The sequence below is a fragment of the Molothrus aeneus genome, chromosome 2 (assembly GCF_037042795.1).
Source record: "Molothrus aeneus isolate 106 chromosome 2, BPBGC_Maene_1.0, whole genome shotgun sequence".
Classification (NCBI taxonomy): Eukaryota; Metazoa; Chordata; class Aves; order Passeriformes; family Icteridae; genus Molothrus; species Molothrus aeneus.
Genome location: NC_089647.1, coordinates 104,282 through 124,989, shown reverse-complemented (window position 1 = coordinate 124,989; position 20,708 = coordinate 104,282). Strand labels below are relative to the sequence as shown.

Genomic DNA, 20,708 nt, shown 5'->3' with positions numbered 1-20,708 from the left:
CATGGCTAAAGCAGCACCCATCCACAGTAATTCCATGTACTCCAAGCAGAAAGGTGCAAGAGAAATGCTCTCAGAACTGTGTGTTACACACAGCTGGCTGTCACAATCAAAACACCTACACTGTGCTCTTCAGAAAGAGGCAAAATATGACATTATTGACCAAACTGCTTCCATGGAAGTTTCTCTCCCCAGAATATACAAACACACGTGGTCCTTTATGCAAAGTCAGGCTCTCTAGACTCCTGATTTAGTTACAGGTGCAATGGTCACTCTGATGACCAGGCAGCTGCAGCTTCCTCCGAGGGACAGCCTTAAAAGCATTCTTGATTAGAGCTCTGCAAGTTTCACTGAGCTTTTCACAAATGCCTTCTGTAACAATCCCCACCACCACTGAGAACCAGGGAGAGCCCGGCTGGGAGAAATGCTAATAAAAGAGCAAAGATCCTCCATGATAAATGCATTAATGAAACCACCTTTAGTGCCACAAGAGCAATAACATTACTCAGATGTTAATTTAGAAATCCATTTCTAGAACACAAAAATTGTTATATTACCTTCTACTTCTCTCCTAGCTACCCCAGGACTGGGAGGAGCTCCAAGACCTTTTCAGAGAAAGAAGAGAAGCTGTACATAGCATAAGGAAAGCAGTAGACTGAGAAAGAAAAAGCATAACACTGCCAGCTTTACACAATTTATCTCTGGTCTGGATAGATTACAGTCACCTGCAGGAAATAACTGTTTGTAGCAGCATGGGGAACCAGGCTGCTGTGAATCACAATCCATCAAGGGCAATCATGTTCAGGAACATCAGTTATTTCAATTCTACATTACAGTGGAAAGTGAGTTTCATTCCTTCAGAATGTTCACTCTCCACAAACGTTTGGCAACCCAGTGGCATCTGACATCCAGTCTTGAACCTCTCGTGAGCAGAGCACAGAGCTGAGCTCAGACACTGGGGAATAAATGAGCACAGCACTGACCCTGCCAAATCAAGCCTGATCCCTGTCATGCAGAACACTGAGCAGCCTGTTTGTGCCACGGTACATCTGAATAGGAAATGTGACCAAGCAATACTTCCCACCTCATATCATGTATTGTTCCTGAAGAACTGTATTACTGAGGGGCCGCGACACAGCACTGGGCACAGCTGGACCCATTGGTTTAACAGCTCAGATTGAGAGAAAAAACATTTTCAACCGTGCATAACCATGCTGAACTACTTTATTTCTGCAATATCATCAAGCATGCACTGGGTTCCTAAAAGTGTATGGCAAAAACACAGCAGGATATAGACATGATGGAAAAACTGAATCCATCCCCTAGCTGGGACACGGCCTCTGCTGAATCCATCCCCTAGCTGGGACACGGCCTCTGCTGAATCCATCCCCTAGCTGGGACACGGCCTCTGCTGCTGAATCCATCCCCTAGCTGGGACACAGCCTGCTGAATCCATCCCCTAGCTGGGACACGGCCTCTGCTGCTGAATCCATCCCCTAGCTGGGACACAGCCTCTGCTGCTGAATCCATCCCCTAGCTGGGACACGGCCTCTGCTGAATCCATCCCCTAGCTGGGACACAGCCTCGGCTGCTGAATCCATCCCCTAGCTGGGACACAGCCTCAGCTGCTGAATCCATCCCCTAGCTGGGGCACGGCCTCTGCTGCTGAATCCATCCCCTAGCTGGGACACGGCCTCTGCTGCTGAATCCATCCCCTAGCTGGGACACGGCCTCTGCTGCTGAATCCATCCCCTAGCTGGGACACGGCCTCTGCTGAATCCATCCCCTAGCTGGGACACAGCCTCTGCTGCTGAATCCATCCCCTAGCTGGGACACAGCCTCTGCTGCTGAATCCATCCCCTAGCTGGGACACAGCCTCTGCTGCTGAATCCATCCCCTAGCTGGGACACGGCCTCTGCTGAATCCATCCCCTAGCTGGGACACAGCCTGCTGCTGAATCCATCCCCTAGCTGGGACACAGCCTCTGCTGAATCCATCCCCTAGCTGGGACACAGCCTCTGCTGCTGAATCCATCCCCTAGCTGGGACACAGCCTCTGCTGCTGAATCCATCCCCTAGCTGGGACACAGCCTCTGCTGCTGAATCCATCCCCTAGCTGGGACACAGCCTCTGCTGCTGAATCCATCCCCTAGCTGGGACACAGCCTCTGCTGCTGAATCCATCCCCTAGCTGGGACACAGCCTCTGCTGCTGAATCCATCCCCTAGCTGGGACACAGCCTCTGCTGCTGAATCCATCCCCTAGCTGGGACACAGCCTCTGCTGCTGAATCCATCCCCTAGCTGGGACACAGCCTCTGCTGCTGAATCCATCCCCTAGCTGGGACACAGCCTCTGCTGCTGAATCCATCCCCTAGCTGGGACACAGCCTCTGCTGCTGAATCCATCCCCTAGCTGGGACACAGCCTCTGCTGAATCCATCCCCTAGCTGGGACACAGCCTCTGCTGAATCCATCCCCTAGCTGGGACACGGCCTGCTGAATCCATCCCCTAGCTGGGACACAGCCTCTGCTGCTGAATCCATCCCCTAGCTGGGACACAGCCTCTGCTGCTGAATCCATCCCCTAGCGGGGACACAGCCTCTGCTGCTGAATCCATCCCCTAGCTGGGACACGGCCTCTGCTGAATCCATCCCCTAGCTGGGACACGGCCTCTGCTGAATCCATCCCCTAGCTGGGACACAGCCTCTGCTACTGAATCCATCCCCTAGCTGGGACACGGCCTCTGTTGCTGAATCCATCCCCTAGCTGGGACACAGCCTCTGCTGCTGAATCCATCCCCTAGCTGGGACACGGCCTCTGCTGAATCCATCCCCTAGCTGGGACACGGCCTCTGCTGAATCCATCCCCTAGCTTGGACACGGCCTCTGCTGAATCCATCCCCTAGCTGGGACACGGCCTCTGCTGCTGAATCCATCCCCTAGCTGGGACACGGCCTCTGCTGCTGAATCCATCCCCTAGCTGGGACACAGTCTCTGCTGAATCCATCCCCTAGCTGGGACACAGCCTCTGCTGAATCCATCCCCTAGCTGGGACACAGCCTCAGCTGCTGAATCCATCCCCTAGCTGGGACACAGCCTCAGCTGCTGAATCCATCCCCTAGCTGGGACACAGCCTCTGCTGCTGAATCCATCCCCTAGCTGGGACACGGCCTCTGCTGCTGAATCCATCCCCTAGCTGGGACACAGCCTCTGCTGCTGAATCCATCCCCTAGCTGGGACACAGCCTCTGCTGCTGAATCCATCCCCTAGCTGGGACACAGCCTCTGCTGCTGAATCCATCCCCTAGCTGGGACACGGCCTCTGCTGAATCCATCCCCTAGCTGGGACACAGCCTCTGCTGCTGAATCCATCCCCTAGCTGGGACACAGCCTCTGCTGAATCCATCCCCTAGCTGGGACACAGCCTCTGCTGCTGAATCCATCCCCTAGCTGGGACACAGCCTCTGCTGAATCCATCCCCTAGCTGGGACACGGCCTGCTGCTGAATCCATCCCCTAGCTGGGACACGGCCTCTGCTGAATCCATCCCCTAGCTGGGACACAGCCTCTGCTGCTGAATCCATCCCCTAGCTGGGACACAGCCTCTGCTGCTGAATCCATCCCCTAGCTGGGACACAGCCTCTGCTGCTGAATCCATCCCCTAGCTGGGACACAGCCTCTGCTGCTGAATCCATCCCCTAGCTGGGACACAGCCTCTGCTGCTGAATCCATCCCCTAGCTGGGACACGGCCTCTGCTGCTGAATCCATCCCCTAGCTGGGACACGGCCTGCTGCTGTGTCACCATGTGTGAGATGTGCCCAGGAGCTCCCTGTGATCTGTGAGTCACAGAGTGGGCAGAGTGGAGGCTGCACATGGGGCTGAAATGGGACTGGCTCCAGAGATGTTGGATCTCTGCTTTGGCTGAGCATCTGCTTCAAAGATCCTGGACCCCACCATGTGTTATCTGTTCTAGCTGAGAGCCAGGCTCTGCCAACTCCCATCACAACTCTGACCACGAATAACTGTGAGAGGAGCAGCAGTGAGGCTGTGCAGGAGCAGGGCCCTGCCTGACAGCATCCTCTGCTCCTGCTCTGTGCAGGAGGAGGACAAAGCAGCTCCTTCCTGCAGCAGGGACACACGGGCACACGCGCCTGCGTCCGTGCACCAGACAGAGGCAGCAAGATCTCTGGCATGAAGACTGGGCAAGGCACCCAGCATCCACTACAAGGGACAGAAACAGCACAGAGGGTAAATACATTTCACTTACTCATAGTTCTCTTCAATAGTGAGAAAGCAAAGTGATCGTGCTCTGATAATGCTATCACAAAGGGCAGCATGGGAATATTCCCATCTTAGGGACAATGAAAAGCAGTTTCAACCAATGATAAAAGCCTGGGCTGCAACAATCAGGAAAGCTCTGACTACTACTATTAGGAAAAAAACCCCACAAATATTATTTATTAACTTCCATTGACAATTAAGCAGCCTTTATGGTTTTTAATGTTCTCTGAAAATTAAATTTGTAATGTATTAAAAAATATGGGGTAAACAGAGGGCAACATTTTAGTTTTTAACTATAAACAACTGGAGCTTGTAGAATGCTCAGTGAAATTTTTTTGGCATTAACATACAAAAGGTCTACACTTGGTAAAGCCCTGCAATGAGTGCAGAGCCTTGTTCACCTGAATTCTGAGTGACTTCTGACATAAAATATGACCAAACAAACACTTAGATGCCCAAATCCTTGTCTCATCCTCAAAGCATACTGAGGCATTAGAAAAAGTGCCATGGGCATTGAAGGGACTGAAGCACTTGGGGGAAAAAGGTCAAAACATGTGGGGGGAAAAATAACATTTAAAGGCACAACATTTTAAAGGCATGATCAGTGTCTCTTGGCATGTGCTATGGAAGCCTAAACTCCAGATCTGAGCCACTTACACACTCCACAGGCCTATTTCCACAGAGCTCTCAGAGCCTTGCTCCTAGAGGAGAGAAACGGGTGCCCTTTCCCCACTGAAGTCACCCCTAAGGACACTGATTTTGGTGCCAGCCCTGTGCTAACTTGCTTGGAGCTGAGCTCAGATACCCATGAAAATTGGCCTTGATGCTTACACATGTACACCATGAGTGGAAAATGGAGAGCAGAAAAAAGTGAAGAGCTTTTGGTTGGAATAATATATGAAAGAATATACTACAGTCTCAAATGATTGCATAAAAAGCAAGTTTTATGCAAGCTACAGCTCCATGGAAAGCTATGCTGGGAAAGGTGATAAAAGAAGACAACTGAGTAGTCTTTGCACAATTGAGACAAGCTAGGCAAACAGGATTGTGTCAGTGCACAGAAAACTACACAGCACTGCAGAACAATGAATGAAATCTCACCTATGCTGAATGTGGTCTATCAACTGCTTCCTAAAGCTCCTGCATTTTACCTCATCTGAAACATTCCACGCTGGCCATGAAAGCTTCCTTGTCTCACCAGTGTCTAAGAGCCAGGCACATTTCTGCCTGACACCCAAGCGAGCTGATAGTTACAGACTATTTGAAATAGCTCATGTATTTTCTGAGATCACTCAAAACTCTCCAAGCATTTAGTCAAAAATGCCTCTTTCCTTCCAACGGAGGGGCAGTGCCTGGAAACGCCACGAGCAATTCTCATCCTCTCTCATGTATTGATGAGCTGGTTTAACTCAGCAGGACAGCAAAATGTGGGCCAGGGAAGGACAAAGCCTACTTTGAGAAGCACTTGACAGCAAAGTTACCTGATGTGCTCACCCAGGACAAAGCAACAGAAATCTGAACAACCCTCATGTCTGACTTTAAAATACCAGCTTCTGGAGAAATACTACTTCACCAGAAAGGGCAACGTAGTTCAGAGGGGGGAGGAAGGAAAGACAGTGACATTAATGAATTCTCTAGTTCTGCAACTTGGAGAACTGCCCATTTTGACACCTTTGGAAATCATCATGTTCAGTATTGTCACAACAGATCCCCACAGCAGTTTGGCTATGCAGTCATATTCAAAAACAATTAAAATCATTACCTCCAAATTCTTTTCTAGCAGGTGCAGGACTCCTACCGCCTGACAGTATTTAAGAAATGAATGCAGCAATAATGAGAAATGTCAGTGTAGTAGGAGGGAAGAAAAAGAATGAGAAAGTTAAAAATCACAAGGGTCACTTTGTTATTAACTATGTTGCCCAAATGCTTCTGAACATCCAGTTTCTCTTAGAGCTCAATTGTTCACATTGTCAGATGATCCAAATGAACTCTACATTCAAAACTTGGACATGACACAACACATATATACTGATGCCAAAATTAAAGGAATAGCAATGGACCAATAACTGCACAAGTTATTTCTATTTTACTTTAAAATAGATGCTATAAAAAATGAAAATTTTGAGTCAACATTGCTGTAAAATTTCACATTTTTAAAAGTGAAAATAAGTTTCTATGAACTTATTCACCAATAATATTTAAATGGTAAAAACGCTGTTATTTCCCACGCTGTTATTGCTTTTTAATGTACCAATTAAACACTGCAATTAAAAAACCAGTGAGCCCAAGGTGCAATACGCACTTTGGGTTTGCACTTTCAAGTCCCTCTCACAGACTTGAGAGCAGATAAATATTCCTGAGCAGCTGGGAAGGTCCCCGTTACCTGAGGGGGATGCGGGCGCTGCGGCGGAGCCGGACGGGCAATGGGCAGCAGTGGGCACCCAATGGGCAGCAGTGGGCACCCAATGGGCACCCAGGGGTCAGCAGTGGGCACCCAATGGGCACCCAGGGGTCAGCAGTGGGCACCCAATGGGTACCCAGGGGTCAGCAGTGGGCACCCAATGGGCACCCAGGGGTCAGCAAAATAAGGTGCCCGTTACCTGAGGGCGGGGGCGGGCGCTGCGGCGGAGCCGGACGGGCAGGAGGCGCCACGGGCCGAGGGGGCGGAGGGCGCTTGGGCTCCAGGCTCTGCGGAGCCTCCTTCTGCTGGGCACCAGCCTGCAATTCAGCTGGAGGATAGGGCAGAAAACAATGCAAAAATTAGTGCCTGGGACATTGCAAACACAGCAAAGCTCTCCTTATAGCGAGCTTCTCACCGAGAGGACAGTCAGGCCCCAGGCTGGGAAATAACAATACGCAAGTTTTTGAGACGGGGAAAACAAGAGGAATGAACCAATGATGAAAAGAAGCAGATTTCCTAAATCAAAACTTCTCCCTCATATGTTTTAATAAATTTACATTTTTCATGAAATCCTGAACAATCTTACCAATTGCAGCATTCCAAATTTTGATTTTGACTCTTACCTGTGAACCAAGTTCTCTGGAAAAATGCGACAAAGGGAATTCTCAGGGCATTTGAACAGTTAAACAAACTCAATAAGAAGCCATTCCAAGCACCATCACTGTGTTCACGTGTTCATAATTTAAAAACAGGCCGTGTTTAAACAGAAGTTTTCACATTGTGCTCCCCATTTACAAATGTGCTGATTACAGCTTATAACTTGGAGCTGGCAGGAGCAGGGATTGCCAGGGCTGTATTCCGAGAGATGACTGGGGTGAACCAGGATCCTACAGATCCGCTGCAGCAGGACTGGGCTGTGGCAGTGTGCAGTACCCACCTGGTGGGCACACGGGGCCCAGGAGCCTCTCGAGGCACTGGGGCAGTGCAGTACCCACCTGGTGGGCACACGGGGCCCCAAGGAGCCTCTCGAGGCACTGGGGCAGGGCAGTACCCACCTGGTGGGCACACGGGGCCCCAAGGAGCCTCTCGAGGCACTGGGGCAGGGCAGTACCCACCTGGTGGGCACACGGGGGCCAGGAGCCTCTCGAGGCAGTGCAGTACCCACCTGGTGGGCACACGGGGGGCCCAGGAGCCTTCCCTGGGGCCCGGCTGGGTCTGGCTGGCAGCGCGGGTCCCTCCGGCAGCGTCGGGGACTGGCAGGGGCTGGAGCGCGGGGAGGAGCTCGGGGACGTGCCCAGCCCGGAGCTCGACGTCGGCTGCAGGTGCTGGGGAAGGATTTCTTCCACTTCAGCGCTGTAGTCATCGATGTCTCCTGAAAAACAAACCCCAAAGGAGAGAAACACACAAAAGCTGACTCTGGGCATGAGATTTTGAGCAGGAAAAGCCCCAAAGTTCCAAAGAATTAGCCCAGCAACCAAAGTGTGATTCTCGCATCCCAAAATTGCCCATGAAGAACACAAATGCATTGAAACCAGCTGAAAATACTTCAAGTGTGCAATACATATTATAGATAGATACTAAAGGTAATTATAACAGCGTGGCAATTGTGAAGTTGATTAAGCTCAACCAATTATCTTTCCAGGCTATTTCCTTGGTTTGCAATGTGGCAAGCTTCACTTGCTCGTCAGAGAGCCGGGCGGGGGATTTCAAGGTATCTGTTATTTGTAACAACTTGTGCTTGCAAAGGGTGGAACGGTGTTTAAAAAAGGCTCAACATGGATGTGCTTTGGAAGAGTAAACTGTCAGTTTAGAATTTATTAAATGTAGATCAGAGTGAAGCAGATTGCTGAGATACTGTTGAAAATATTGCGATTTCTAATCTGTTTTAGATGGGCATGGACATATATATATATATATGCATTAAATTACCCACATTATTCAGGACTGTCAGCATTCCAAAGTAAGGAATGCTTTATCTCAACAAACCTTCCATGTCATAGTCTGCAGTAACCTCAGCATCTTCACAAAGCAAGGTGGAGCTTGTGGATGAAGGCAGCCCAATATTAATCTTTTCTAGATTCATTTCATCTTCCAAACTTCTGATCCAATCTGGATTTTTCAAGTTGATATTTATAATCCTTCCTTGTAGCTGCATTGCCAAAAAAAGGTATGCACAAAACAGAAGTTGTTAAGAGTAAGAATGTTAAAGCTCAGCATTTTAGGTTTAAAAACAAAATACTAATTCCTGAAAATATCACAAATAAGGTTATAGGAATTTCTGTGACTAAACAAAAATAATTCTGATTTTCACTTCATTTTGGTACCTACATTTAAGTAATTTAAACTGTTCATTACACGCGTTTAAATTTCTTTGGTAGAAAAACTTGCAACTCATGTCCTACGGTTCTCCTTTGCAGTTCATCAGGAAGCTTCTGGGTTTTTTTACTCTGACACTATTACTTATAGAGCAAACCAGACTTGCTTATGAACTGCATGAATAAAGTCATTGTTAGAGGCTAGCACAGGGCAGGCCCTCATTCTGTAAAGGGACATTCTAGCCAGAGCTCCTTTCCTGTCTGACCTGCCAGGGACATCTCAGCAGATCCAAGGATCCATCTGTAAACACCACACATTCCAAGTCCTAACAGCACAGACTAGTGACACTTTAAACATCACAAGTTAAATTTTCACCAGGATTAAATACTGACCCCATAGAAGTCAATGCAAGCTGAAATTCTGACATTTTTCAGAGTTTGTAGTATACAAGTGCTACATTTTTAATAACTGCAGGCTATAAAGATTTTAACTGCTTAATTCCAGAAACTGAACTCTCCTTTTTAAATCATAAAAGACCCCAAACCCCTCATTTGATGAGGATGCCTCTCAGTAGATCTTAATTTATTTTTAGGAGGAGTATTGTTAGAGAAATGAGGTTTGATGCTTCTTTTATATGGCTTTTGAAGCTCAACATATGGTATGTGGCTATTGAGAGGAAAAAAAAGAACTGCAAGTCTAGTACAGAACAGAAAAAACTCCTAAGAATCCAAGACAAACAATAAATCCAACCCACTCAAGAAGATTTAAAGCTGGATTGTCCCTTGCTATACAAAGGTTCAGTCATTTCTACATTACCTCAGTGCCATTCAAACTCATAACATTCAGAGCAGAGCTTCCTTCCAAAAATGTTACCCACATCTTGTCTTCCACAAACCTGCAAAGTTCATTGGAAACAATAAGCACAAAACACCACAACGCTTCATAGTACAACTGCTAGCCTAGTGCAAATGCAACATCCTTATCTACAGCTCATTTACAACTACTAACCTAATGTTAGAATACAACATTTGTATAAAATTCTCAACAATAAGGGTATCTGGAAAAATCATGTCTGAAAACTGAGACACACAGAAATGAATTCTAAAGACATTTACATATGCAAAATTAATTCTAAAGACACTTAAGTTGAAATTCAAATGCTAAAAATTAAACAGATCAGAACTGAGAAGTTATTTCCTACAAAAGGAAATAACTTTATTCAGGATGATCCCTTTCAACCCAAACAATTCCATGATTCCATAAGCAGAGATTAAAAGCAAGAAGTTTTTTTTTAACCTTATAAGTATAACTTCGCCATAGCTTGCGAATTTTTGAAGAAGATCATCGATCAAGTTATCATCAAAATAGTTTTCTTCAGCTGAAGAACTTCTGATGGAGACCATCACAGTCCCATCAGGGGGACCTTGCATTGCAATCACCTCCTTGTACACTTTTTGTCTCTCTTCTGCTTCAATTTCAAATATGTCAATGTCAATCAGTGCAACCACAGGCCTTGGAAAAAAGAGGCAAGAAAGTCCTGTCAGCAGAGTATGTGAGCAACAAAACCCACAGCATGAGTAGGCAGCTTCAGGGAGCGATGGATGAAATGGAACTGGAACCTGTGATCAGATGTCTTCAGCTCTGCTCTCCCGTAGTGCAGCAAAGTGCCAGGATTCCACGTGTAAGGGACATTGGTGTCACTGTGGAAACTGGCATTCAGGAGATCCAGGTCTTCAGCTGCAGCCAGCAATGGAAACAAAAGAGGAAAGCCACAGTGATTGCGAGGATGTGCTATTTGTAGAAAGAAAACACATAGCAAGTACATCCCAATAGAGTGTCCTATAGCAAACGCCCTGCTCCAAGTTCCTTTTCCACTCCTCAAGCGTCAGTGAGTGGGACCTGATTCACGGCCCTTTCCCAGCCTCACTGCGTTCACTGCAGGTGTGTTGGCAGTGCTCTGTACCCTACCAAGCAGGAACAGGAGCTCAGCATCAGTGGCATTGTGAGCACCCCTAAATGCCCCCTCTGAGTCACGCACAGAACACGGCAGGCAGCTGAAGGAAAGCCCCAGACCTGATCGGTCGAAGGGCCACTTCCTCCTCCTCCAGAGGATGCGATCCGTCCAGGCGGGCGTGCGGCACTTCTCACTGGTGTCATAGTCATCAGAGAACAGGTCGTACTTGTACGTGGGGGCAAAATTGATCTTCCCCTCCAGAAAGCCCCGAAAAATCTGTAAAGCCAGAAGGGAAACAGCTGGAAACTACCCCAAATCCTCTATTCTAGCACTGACAGCCTGTATCGACACCTCTAAACAAAACTTCAACACCTGCTATTTGTTTAAATGGATTCCTCTCCCCATTCTGGCTGCTGAAAACACTGGACACTATGACTAACCAGTGACCCAGACAGCCATCGGTGAACAGAGCTACGCCAGCAGCTGGATCTTTAAGGCCAGGCTTAGGAACAATTTACTGCTCCTTCAGTGTCATGACCAGCTGGAGGTCACCCAGAACGCTGATGCTGTAACACAGCACTTCAATCTGGTGCTTATTTGTTCCTGGGTCAGCAAAAGTGGGGAATTAAGGTGTACATTTTATGGTCTTGATCTATCTGAACATGCCAAATTTTCCCACAAATTCACAGCCACACACTGGTTTGGGTTGGAAGGGACCCTAAAGATCACCCTTGGGCAAGGATGCCATTCACTAGACCAGGTTGCTCAGGGTGCCATCCAAACTGGTCTTGAACACTTGCAGGAAAAAGTTGACACAAGTCGCCCCTTCAAATAAATAGGTTTAAAAGAAAATTTCAATCTATTCAAAGTGAGCTTCTCACTCATTAAGTGTTTGAACTGGACACAAGATAACACCTTTAGCTAACTCAGTCAGCTCCATTCTTGAGTTCAGCCTTCCATGGGCACAGATTTCTGCAGCTTTGTAACTGCTGGAGGTGTCTCCAAAACCTCTACACACCATGTTTTGATCCACTTAACAGACAATGTGACAAACACACAGTGCTGTCTGACTGTGTGAACCTGCCCCTTGCTTTCTCTAGCAAACAGCTGCTAAAAAAAGTTGGAGTGAGTAAAAACATCCAGTGTTTTGCCTCCTGATCCCAGCACAAATGGAAGGGAAATCAGCAAACTCCAAATCAGCCAAAGCACTGCTTGTGATCCAAGTGCTGGTGAGCAGACAGAACCAACAACTGAGGATTGTCTCTCTTTTTACCATATCCAGCCTTCCCACATTGCAGGGCTGCACAGAGAGAACAAGAAACCCTACAAACCTAAAAAAATGTAGCTTTCTTCACCCTTTGTTATTCCATGTTTTCTTTGCAAATTAAAAAGCTACCATTTGGACCAGTCCTTTTTCCAACAGTAACAGCGTTAGGCCTGTTACAACTTAACTCAAGAGTAACATTAGCAAACATTAGAGATATTCTTTTTAAATAGTTACATCTGACAAAAAGAAAAACATTATAATTAGAAAACTCCATGCTGAGGATACAGATTGATGGGAGCATCATAGCAATTGCTAAACACAGTAAACAAATGAAGCATTCTCGAGTAGGGGACGTTTGAACACACCTGGCCAGAGTTTTTCTGGTTGATCAGCTGGTCTCCTGCTATGAGGGGATCCCAGTTCTGCTGTCGGATCAGGTCCTTCACCTCCTCATTGGGCAAATCTATTCGATAATTGAAGTCCCCACACCAAAAAATGTAGTCATGGGAAAAGAGCATCCTTCCCTGGAAAACAGCAGCACACACTGGATGCAAAAGCAACTGACTGACACACTTACTGCTTCTAGGTACAGAAACTCAGGCTTCTGCTGTGAAATATGTATCACTTCTGAGTGATGGAAACAACTGAAATACACCCTAGTATTTAGTGTCCCTATGATTAGAACAACATGGTCAACAGTGTGGTGTTTACATATGGAACACACGAGAAGTGACATTTCCTATGGAGTTTCCATTTCTAAAGAAACACAGATCAAGTGAATTGGATTCTGAAACTCTTCATCTTCCTCCTCCTGTTTCAGAAGTCTGCTCAAGGGTGATGGCTGCTGCCTGTGACAGAGGAGAACAAAACACCCCCTGGGACTTTGTGTCACAGTCTCCTGAAAAACTGCAAATCCAGAGCTCTACCATTCACCTTTAGTTGAAGGCTGTTCAGTTACATCTGATTTTCATCACTAGAGAGAGACATAAGGGCTTTATGAGTTTAAACAAAGCCCAGGTTTTAGAGTGAGAACTTGTACTTCTCCCTTTGTTTTGCTTTTTCCACTGCCCATAAGTAAAATCACTGGCAGATTGAAATAACAGCATGTAGCAAACTGTTGGATACTTGCTAGGAAAACTGGAACGTGACAGTTGGGACAAATTTAGAAAATAAAAAACTCCTATAAAATAAGATGTAAGACTCCTGCACAGTGCCACAGAAATTTATAAATTACAGTTTGATGGCAAAATTTACATCAGCTTTAAGTCTCAAGGGAGCATTTTGTTGCACTGGTAACAGTTTCAACTTGGTGATTTGATAATGAGAACATGGTGTTTGCTCATGAGAACATGGCATGGCTGTGTACTGAGACAGGGCTCTTTGACAGGGCTCTTTCCTCATAGGTGATTGTCTCCTGTGCCTCCCAAGGTTCTACTGCATGCCAGGGATCTCTAAGGTCTCTTTCCTATGCCAAGTCCTTGATTCCAAATGCAAGTGACCTCATGTTTCATCATGGCAAGGTCTGTTCTTTCTGCAGTCTTCTGTTTTAGCAAACATTGTGGGAACTCAGTTATCTCTGAGATCTCTACCCCAAGGAAATCTGATTTCCACAGGAAGCTGGGGAAGGGGTAAAACGCAAATGGAGCTTTGGGATGACACTGCCGGAGCTCCAAGGGTTTCACTTTTCATTTGTGTGGAATTTAAACTCCATGCTTACCATCGGAAAACCAAGCTTGCGAGAAATTTCTACAAAGTCTTCATTTCTCTCCTTGACTTGGGACTGCCCTGCAGCAAAGTGACTGCACACAAAGCAGAGGCTGGAGGTGTGGAACAGCATCCGAATGGCCACGGCGCCTTTGTTCCCCGTGGCTCCTCCCATGCCAGTCTTGACAGTATCCACAGCCACGTCCCTGAAACAGGGGAACAGCTGTTACACCTTCCAGGAGCTGGCACAGCGGGCTCAGTGTGACACTGGGCCGGAGGGACACGTCGTTCTCCCAGCCACAGGGCTGGTCTTAACAAGTCCCAACAGGCACTGAGCATTGACAGGATAAAACCTCCGCTTGTCAAGCTCTCGGGGCGACCAGTGCTCTCCGGGCATTTCAAAACTAAGCAAAGAGCTTAAACAAGTGCTTCAGCAGAAGGCGGACAGCTCTCTCAGCAGCGCCCCGCGTGGCTCTGGGCACGTCTGGGGGTTATCTCCCCACACGGGGCACGCTGCAGTGACCCAGCTCACTGACCTGATAAAGGGAGCGTGCTGGGGCCTGATGAACACGAAGAGGCAGACGCCCACCAGCTGCTCCGAGGCCAGCAGCACGTACTTGTAATCCCTGGAGATGGTCTTCTGCAGCTCTGCAGCCCACAGCTTCTGGTTCGTGGTGCTGGCAGGGAGATCAAAAACACCAGCTTGGCAATAGACCAAACTGAGCAGGTTTCTAGCTGCTGATTGAGCTGACTGAGCTACACCCCAGGACCTGAGGGAAACCTCGAGGCAGTAAAACAAAGCCAAGCTGGGAATGGTGCTCCAGTGGCTCCCAGCAGAGACACAGGCTCCAGGCTGTCACGGCATCACTGTTACCAATTCAGCCTCCACACACACCGCCTCACTTCTCCCGACACCACAGACAACTTGAGGAGCCATGCCTAGCTTCGCTGTATTTCCAAGCCCAGACTAGAGCAGGAAAACCTGGAATTGTTTTAGAGAGTTACTTGCTAGCCTAGAGCTCAGCCAATTGGAAAACAGGTGGCACGGTCTTAGATCAAGAAAAATATGAAAATATGGAAAATATCAGGCCTGGAAACAGCATTAACTAGACAAAGGGGGAAATCAGGGGATGACAAGCTGACACTTGGTACCCAACAGACAAAACCCTGCACAAAGGCTACAGTATCTTAGGCTTTATGTGCTCTTCCAATGAGTTAAACCTTCCCTAACACCCGGAAACGTGCAAAGCAGGCAGAGAAAACAATGGACAACGGGAATATGGTCCTAGGACTACACACACGTTTATGTCTGGTATCACCCACCACTGGGAAAAACGTATTTCTGAACCCAGTCTGCTAGGAGTGAAAAATCCCAGCTCCACAGTAACATATCCATGCAATACATGGAATGGCAGTGCAAACTAACAGTGTGGAAGGAAGCCTTCCTTTGTGCAGATCACAACCTGATACATAACAGCACATTGACAAGACACGCTTTTGGGAAGACGCTCACAGGACTTGCTGGTAACAGCAACACCACACACGGGAACTGAGGAACACTGAAAGCACCGGAGAAACCCACATTTTAAATAACATGACTTGAAACAGTCAGCCAAACAAGGACTGTGTGGATTGGATCACCCACCTGGCATTCACAATGTTCCCTGCATTTAACTCCACCATTTCTTCAAATCCAATGGCAAATATGTCCACAGGTTTGTTTTTGCGATCTTGAGGCAAATAGGGAAAAGGTTATTTCTTGTTTCTAATTAACTAACAATCAAGACCTCATATAGATATATATATTCATTCTAAGGAAAAAATTCCTTCTTTGGAAAGAAATTGCTTCCTGTGAGGGAGGCACAGGGTGCTCAGAGCAGCTGGGGCTGCCCCTGGATCCCAGCAGTGCCCAAGGCCAGGCTGGACAGGGCTTGGAGCAGCCTGGGATAATGGAAGGTGTCCCTGCCCATGGCACGGCGTGGAACTGGATGGGCTCTAAGGTCCCCTCCAACACAAACCAGTGTGGGATTCTGTGAAATTCCAGAAGCTTTTAAATAAATGCAGATTTTGAAAGGTGTTTCTCTGGCAGGGGGTGGAGCTGGATCTTTACAGTCCCTTCCTACGCAGTTCTACACTTCTGTGATACCTGTTTCAACGTTTGTGATCTACTTAGATAAATCAGAGCTCTCAAGGAAAGGCAGTGACAGAACAGAGATCCCACCTTGGAATTCATGGATTCCAGCCAGCTTGGGTGCATCCAGCAGCCAGTCAGTGAGGGTTTGATTTCTGAAGGCAATGCTCCGGAACTGCTTCCCCCCGTTGACATTCCACGTCCCAACACACACTCGGATCTTCTTGGGTTTGGCATACTTATAGAAGTTCTCACACATGCTCTTCAGCACTTTTACAGATGCTGCAAGAACATTTGAGAAGACATTACACTCTTACAGAGAATGTTCCAGAAAGCCTGGCACCGAGATCTTCCCAATGCACGTGCACAGACAAAGCTAAACTGCCAAAGCACAAGGAATGCAGCTTTCCCAGGGAAAGTGCCCCGAGACACACACTACTGACTGAAAAACAGCAGCAACTGGTTCAGAATGACATGGACAGAAATGATCCATGAAGGAAACAATCCCATGTTCTATAAATATCTCTTGTTCTTTCATCTCATCCACGACTTTCTAGGGAAAGCATCGTTTTTTGTATATATATATATCTGCCTCATTTTCACAGATTAAATTCATGAAATCCAATCTCTGTTACAGAACCAACATGCACATATATTAATTTCCAGAGGTGTAAACGTTGCTGATACACTACAGGTACTAAAATAGAGAAGGTACATAATTTCATTGTATCAGAGTATGTCTATTTAAGCCACAAATCTGAATTATTTTTACATCAGTTGAATTCCTAAAGAGCTGCTTTAGTGAGGACAGTGGGCTGGGATTCAAACTAATTAAACTCATTTCTCTGTCCCATCAGCCTTTCCCTGTGCCAAATGAAGAGGGAGGAATGACCCACATGCGAAGGACATTGTGAGAAACACAGAAAGAAAAAAGCTGATTTCAGTGCTCAGGTACTTGACCTTAGTTATATTAATTTACCTATTTTGAATGTTCTCATGTTATCAGGCTCCAAAAGAACAATATAAAAAATATTAGATGGAATTCTTCCCTTCACCTGTTGCTGTCTTGAAAAACAGTTACTGGGAACAGCATTTCCATGTAAATTCCCCAAGTAAGATGCTTAGTGAGCTGCTGCTGTTTGTTCAGCTACTCTTGGCTACCTGGTCAAAACAAAAATCAGGTATTCTCTATCCCTACTGGGTTGGAAAAAAACTGGGAGCAAGAGAAGAAAATACATGGTGTTTGCTGGCTGCAAATGCTCTCCCTGCTGGACAAATCCCACACCCATAACTGGGCCAACCACACAGAAAAGACAAGGAACTGGCTGGTGTCTCCCTGGGCTGCTCCAAGCTGAGCATGCTCGGGATCACGCTTTCTTCATCAAAACCCAGGGAAATGAGTCTAGAAAACAGCAAGGAGCCAAGAGGATCGCTGAGCCCTCCAGCACGAGGGTCAGAGCCCAGACACGGGCTCTGCCTCCGCCCCACACTGCAGGTGACTCCAGCCAGGGAATCCAGCAGTCCCAAAAGGCACAGAGGGTCAAGGGCAGGAGCCACCTCAGCACCCGGCCACTGAAGGGAACAGTCCCAGCAATGCTGCAGCCACAGCACACCCAAAAACCCAGTTATCCCAAGGGCCGGCTGGAACCACACCAGCAACCCCAGGAACACAACCCAGCCGTGCAGCCCTGCAGAGAGGAGCCTCTGCAGCACTCTGAGCCACTTGAACAGCACAGTCTGCACCTTCCTCCTCTGGGGCTCCATCTTTTCATGCTGAAAATTGACTGGTCTCAGCTTCATTGTAGCTACTCCAAATCAGCCAGTTGCTACTGCAAAATTCCATTATTGCCTATTTAACCCCTGATGTTGTTATGAGACCCTAATGTGAAAAGCCTTACCAGGTTAGACTCTAACAACAAGCTTATTGCAAACAAAAAATTTATATCTTCAAACTAGCAGTCTTCCTAAACTGTAGAATGACTTGTTTTAGAAATTTGAGTAATTAAAAATAAAAATCTCTACTGCCTTCCAAACTACTGAGTGAACCACGTGCTTTTCAGAGCACCCGAGACCATGATTTTCCTACATAGTTCTAGTTATTTATCTTTTCACAAAATTGTGCCTCACTCTACAACATCAGAAATCCAATCAGTTACAGTTTCTGTTATTTGCAGAAAAAATACTCTGACTGCTGCCCTTACTAGGCAAGCAGAAGTTTGGAAATCAGTTTTACAAAGGGAGTGTTAATTTAAAATTGTTGGGAATATTCTGTGCAACTGAATGGAACAGTTGGAACCTGACGGAACTGTTTTACTGAAACATCCAAATTCCTGTAGGAATATTTCAATACATGCAATTCGTACCCAGCTGAAGCCCTGAAATGCTAAAAAATAGTTAATTTTTAACTCTTGCAAAAATTCTAATTCTAATAAATAATAAAAATTAGACATAAATAATAATAATAGCAACAGTAATGGAGAAATGTATAAAAAATAGTTGGCTCTTCTTCCAGAGGTATCAGTGAGAGTAACAAGCCACTGCAATAAGCACTGGTTACACTGAGCAAATGCCAGTGAATCACTCAGCATCAGACAGACATTACCTGAGACTCAGATTGCATTCCTTAGATACTCACTGAGGCTTCAGCAGGTGGGGTAGAACACATACAGGAAAAGCAAAATTGGCAAATGAAAAGGCCATTTAAACTTGCTCAATGCACAGTAAATTCTGAATAGATTTTAGAGCATTAGGAATATTTTAGTTTAAAGAATGGTTTCTGGGAACAAGAACAGGAAGTGCTGCATGTCTGACAAGTTTCCTGCATGAACACAACCAGCAAATAAGATGAAATTACAAATTGTACTGAGGAATTTCACCTCTTATCCTAAACAAAGCAAAAATACAGAAGCCTCCAAATCAGATAAAGAGGAAAATTCCTTTGCAGCTGGAGCATGTGCAAAAAATAAACCCCTGCAAATCGGTTACCTCATTTCCTGACTCACACCCAAGCTCAAATGTAACATTTGGCACCTCTTATATCCTCACTTTTATCGGATGGAAGGCTGTTAGGGCACAGGAATGCCAGATCCAAACACCAGCAGGACAATGGGAGCCCATAGCCAAACATTACACAAACAGACAGCAGAGAAGCCAGAGGACAGCAGCAGCTGCTCAGGGATTTTCAGTTTATTTTACTGTGCTATACTATACCTGATTGCAATGACTGCTCTGAAACTACGGATGCAGGAAGAGGGAAACAAGAAAAGATTAGTCAAACAAGTTACTGCTTTTTAGGATTTTCCAGCAGTGTGAGAAACATGCTGTTAATGCACCATTTATTACACATAGCCACTGGCATCAGTTCAAGCATATGTTTTGTGCTGCCAAATCCACCCAGTTTCACACCAGCATTAGCAAATCCTCTTCTCCTCCCTTATCAACAATGCAGTCACACATGTTGGGGCGGCCCCCTGGTTAACTTGGCACCGGGCACAGAATGCAGGGGCAATTCAGGGAAGAGGGACTAACGCTGCCCAGCTGTCAGGAGCTGCTAACACAGCAGGGACAGCGTGCATTCCCAGAAAAACTGAGAGGAAATGGCAGCTCATTGTAACTAATTTTGGGGTGAGGCCCATTCACCAGGTTTCAGATATAGGAAAAAATTCACAATAACCTGAAACCTTGTGCCAAACAAATGGGACAAAACCACTCCCTCGGCCTCCACATCAGCTGAAGATGTGGACCCTCAACGTGAAGACTACAGCTGGGCAACTATTTCCCTCCTGAGCCAGAGATTTGCACTGGAGCTTTGACACATTTTTCCTCATTCTAGGCTAAGATGTGTCCGGGAGAAGGGAAAAAATGACAAGGAAAATTTAAGAATGTTTCCCTAAAAATTGCAGTAACCCAGAATATTATTACCTGGGATCTTGGACAGAAGACTCAAATTTAAGTTCTTCTTTGCCCAGATATGAGCTGCTGCAGTTTTGAACACAGCCCTGTGACTGACCCACTCTTCTCCTGCCCACCAGACTTGCAGAAGATGGGAGTGCCTGCAGCTCTGGGGCCACAGGGGCTACACCTCTGGGGATGCAGAATGCTGGCTCAGCGCCCTGCTCTCACGAGGGGAACCCCCTTCCTGGTACAAAACCCCCAAGACTCACGTGGCTGCTCTCACAAGCAGAGTTCCTTATCTAAGTCTCTCTGGTTTTGATGTAGAACTTGACCCAAAAACCATGGACAGGTAAAGCAATTTCTGCAGCACGTTAGTTTGGCACTATTAGTAAAGCAGAAGTGACTTCCATTTTTTAATAAGCCAAGAGAACATAAAAGAGCATTTATACTTTCCAACAGTGCTTTGAAAACAAACTCGATACAGCTTTCTTACAGCAAACAGTTATGAGAGATGAAAATCCTGAAAGACACATACCGCGTAAACTGCTGGTGGTTAAGAGAGCCCGTGCTTTATCTGCTAAATCACTATTTAGGGTATTTCCCAATAACAAAACATCAATGGCCTCCTGCTTGGAGCTATCAAAAAAGTTATTTTGGATCGTTCTGGTCACAGAACGAGCACCATCCTTCAGCTTCCCAGCCTGTGAGGGAGGAACACGTATAGAATATTTTATGTCGGACACTGCTCACAACACATTGGCAATATT

The 20,708-nt window shown here is 46.5% G+C and overlaps 1 protein-coding gene across 9 annotated transcripts in view; it reads right to left on the bottom strand.

Moving 5' to 3' along the window:
* The window catches only part of SYNJ1 (synaptojanin 1), a 49,539-nt gene that overhangs the window by 7,579 nt on the left and 21,252 nt on the right, over nucleotides 1-20,708 (bottom strand). For 5 of the 9 annotated variants that reach the window (XM_066571827.1, XM_066571820.1, XM_066571819.1 and 2 more), the window contains exons 12-27: nucleotides 20,477-20,642; nucleotides 19,258-19,281; nucleotides 16,138-16,329; nucleotides 15,562-15,646; nucleotides 14,453-14,593; nucleotides 13,930-14,122; nucleotides 12,578-12,736; nucleotides 11,065-11,221; nucleotides 10,611-10,728; nucleotides 10,288-10,503; nucleotides 9,808-9,886; nucleotides 8,662-8,824; nucleotides 7,841-8,047; nucleotides 6,875-7,003; nucleotides 6,037-6,075; nucleotides 555-602 (exon numbers count right to left, since the gene is read on the bottom strand). In XM_066571827.1, the coding sequence (XP_066427924.1) occupies nucleotides 555-602; nucleotides 6,037-6,075; nucleotides 6,875-7,003; nucleotides 7,841-8,047; nucleotides 8,662-8,824; nucleotides 9,808-9,886; nucleotides 10,288-10,503; nucleotides 10,611-10,728; nucleotides 11,065-11,221; nucleotides 12,578-12,736; nucleotides 13,930-14,122; nucleotides 14,453-14,593; nucleotides 15,562-15,646; nucleotides 16,138-16,329; nucleotides 19,258-19,281; nucleotides 20,477-20,642 (2,116 nt within the window). The remainder of the gene's footprint in view (nucleotides 1-554; nucleotides 603-6,036; nucleotides 6,076-6,874; nucleotides 7,004-7,840; nucleotides 8,048-8,661; nucleotides 8,825-9,807; nucleotides 9,887-10,287; nucleotides 10,504-10,610; nucleotides 10,729-11,064; nucleotides 11,222-12,577; nucleotides 12,737-13,929; nucleotides 14,123-14,452; nucleotides 14,594-15,561; nucleotides 15,647-16,137; nucleotides 16,330-19,257; nucleotides 19,282-20,476; nucleotides 20,643-20,708) is intronic. The other 4 variants (XM_066571828.1, XM_066571826.1, XM_066571824.1 and 1 more) reach the window with 3 other exon arrangements.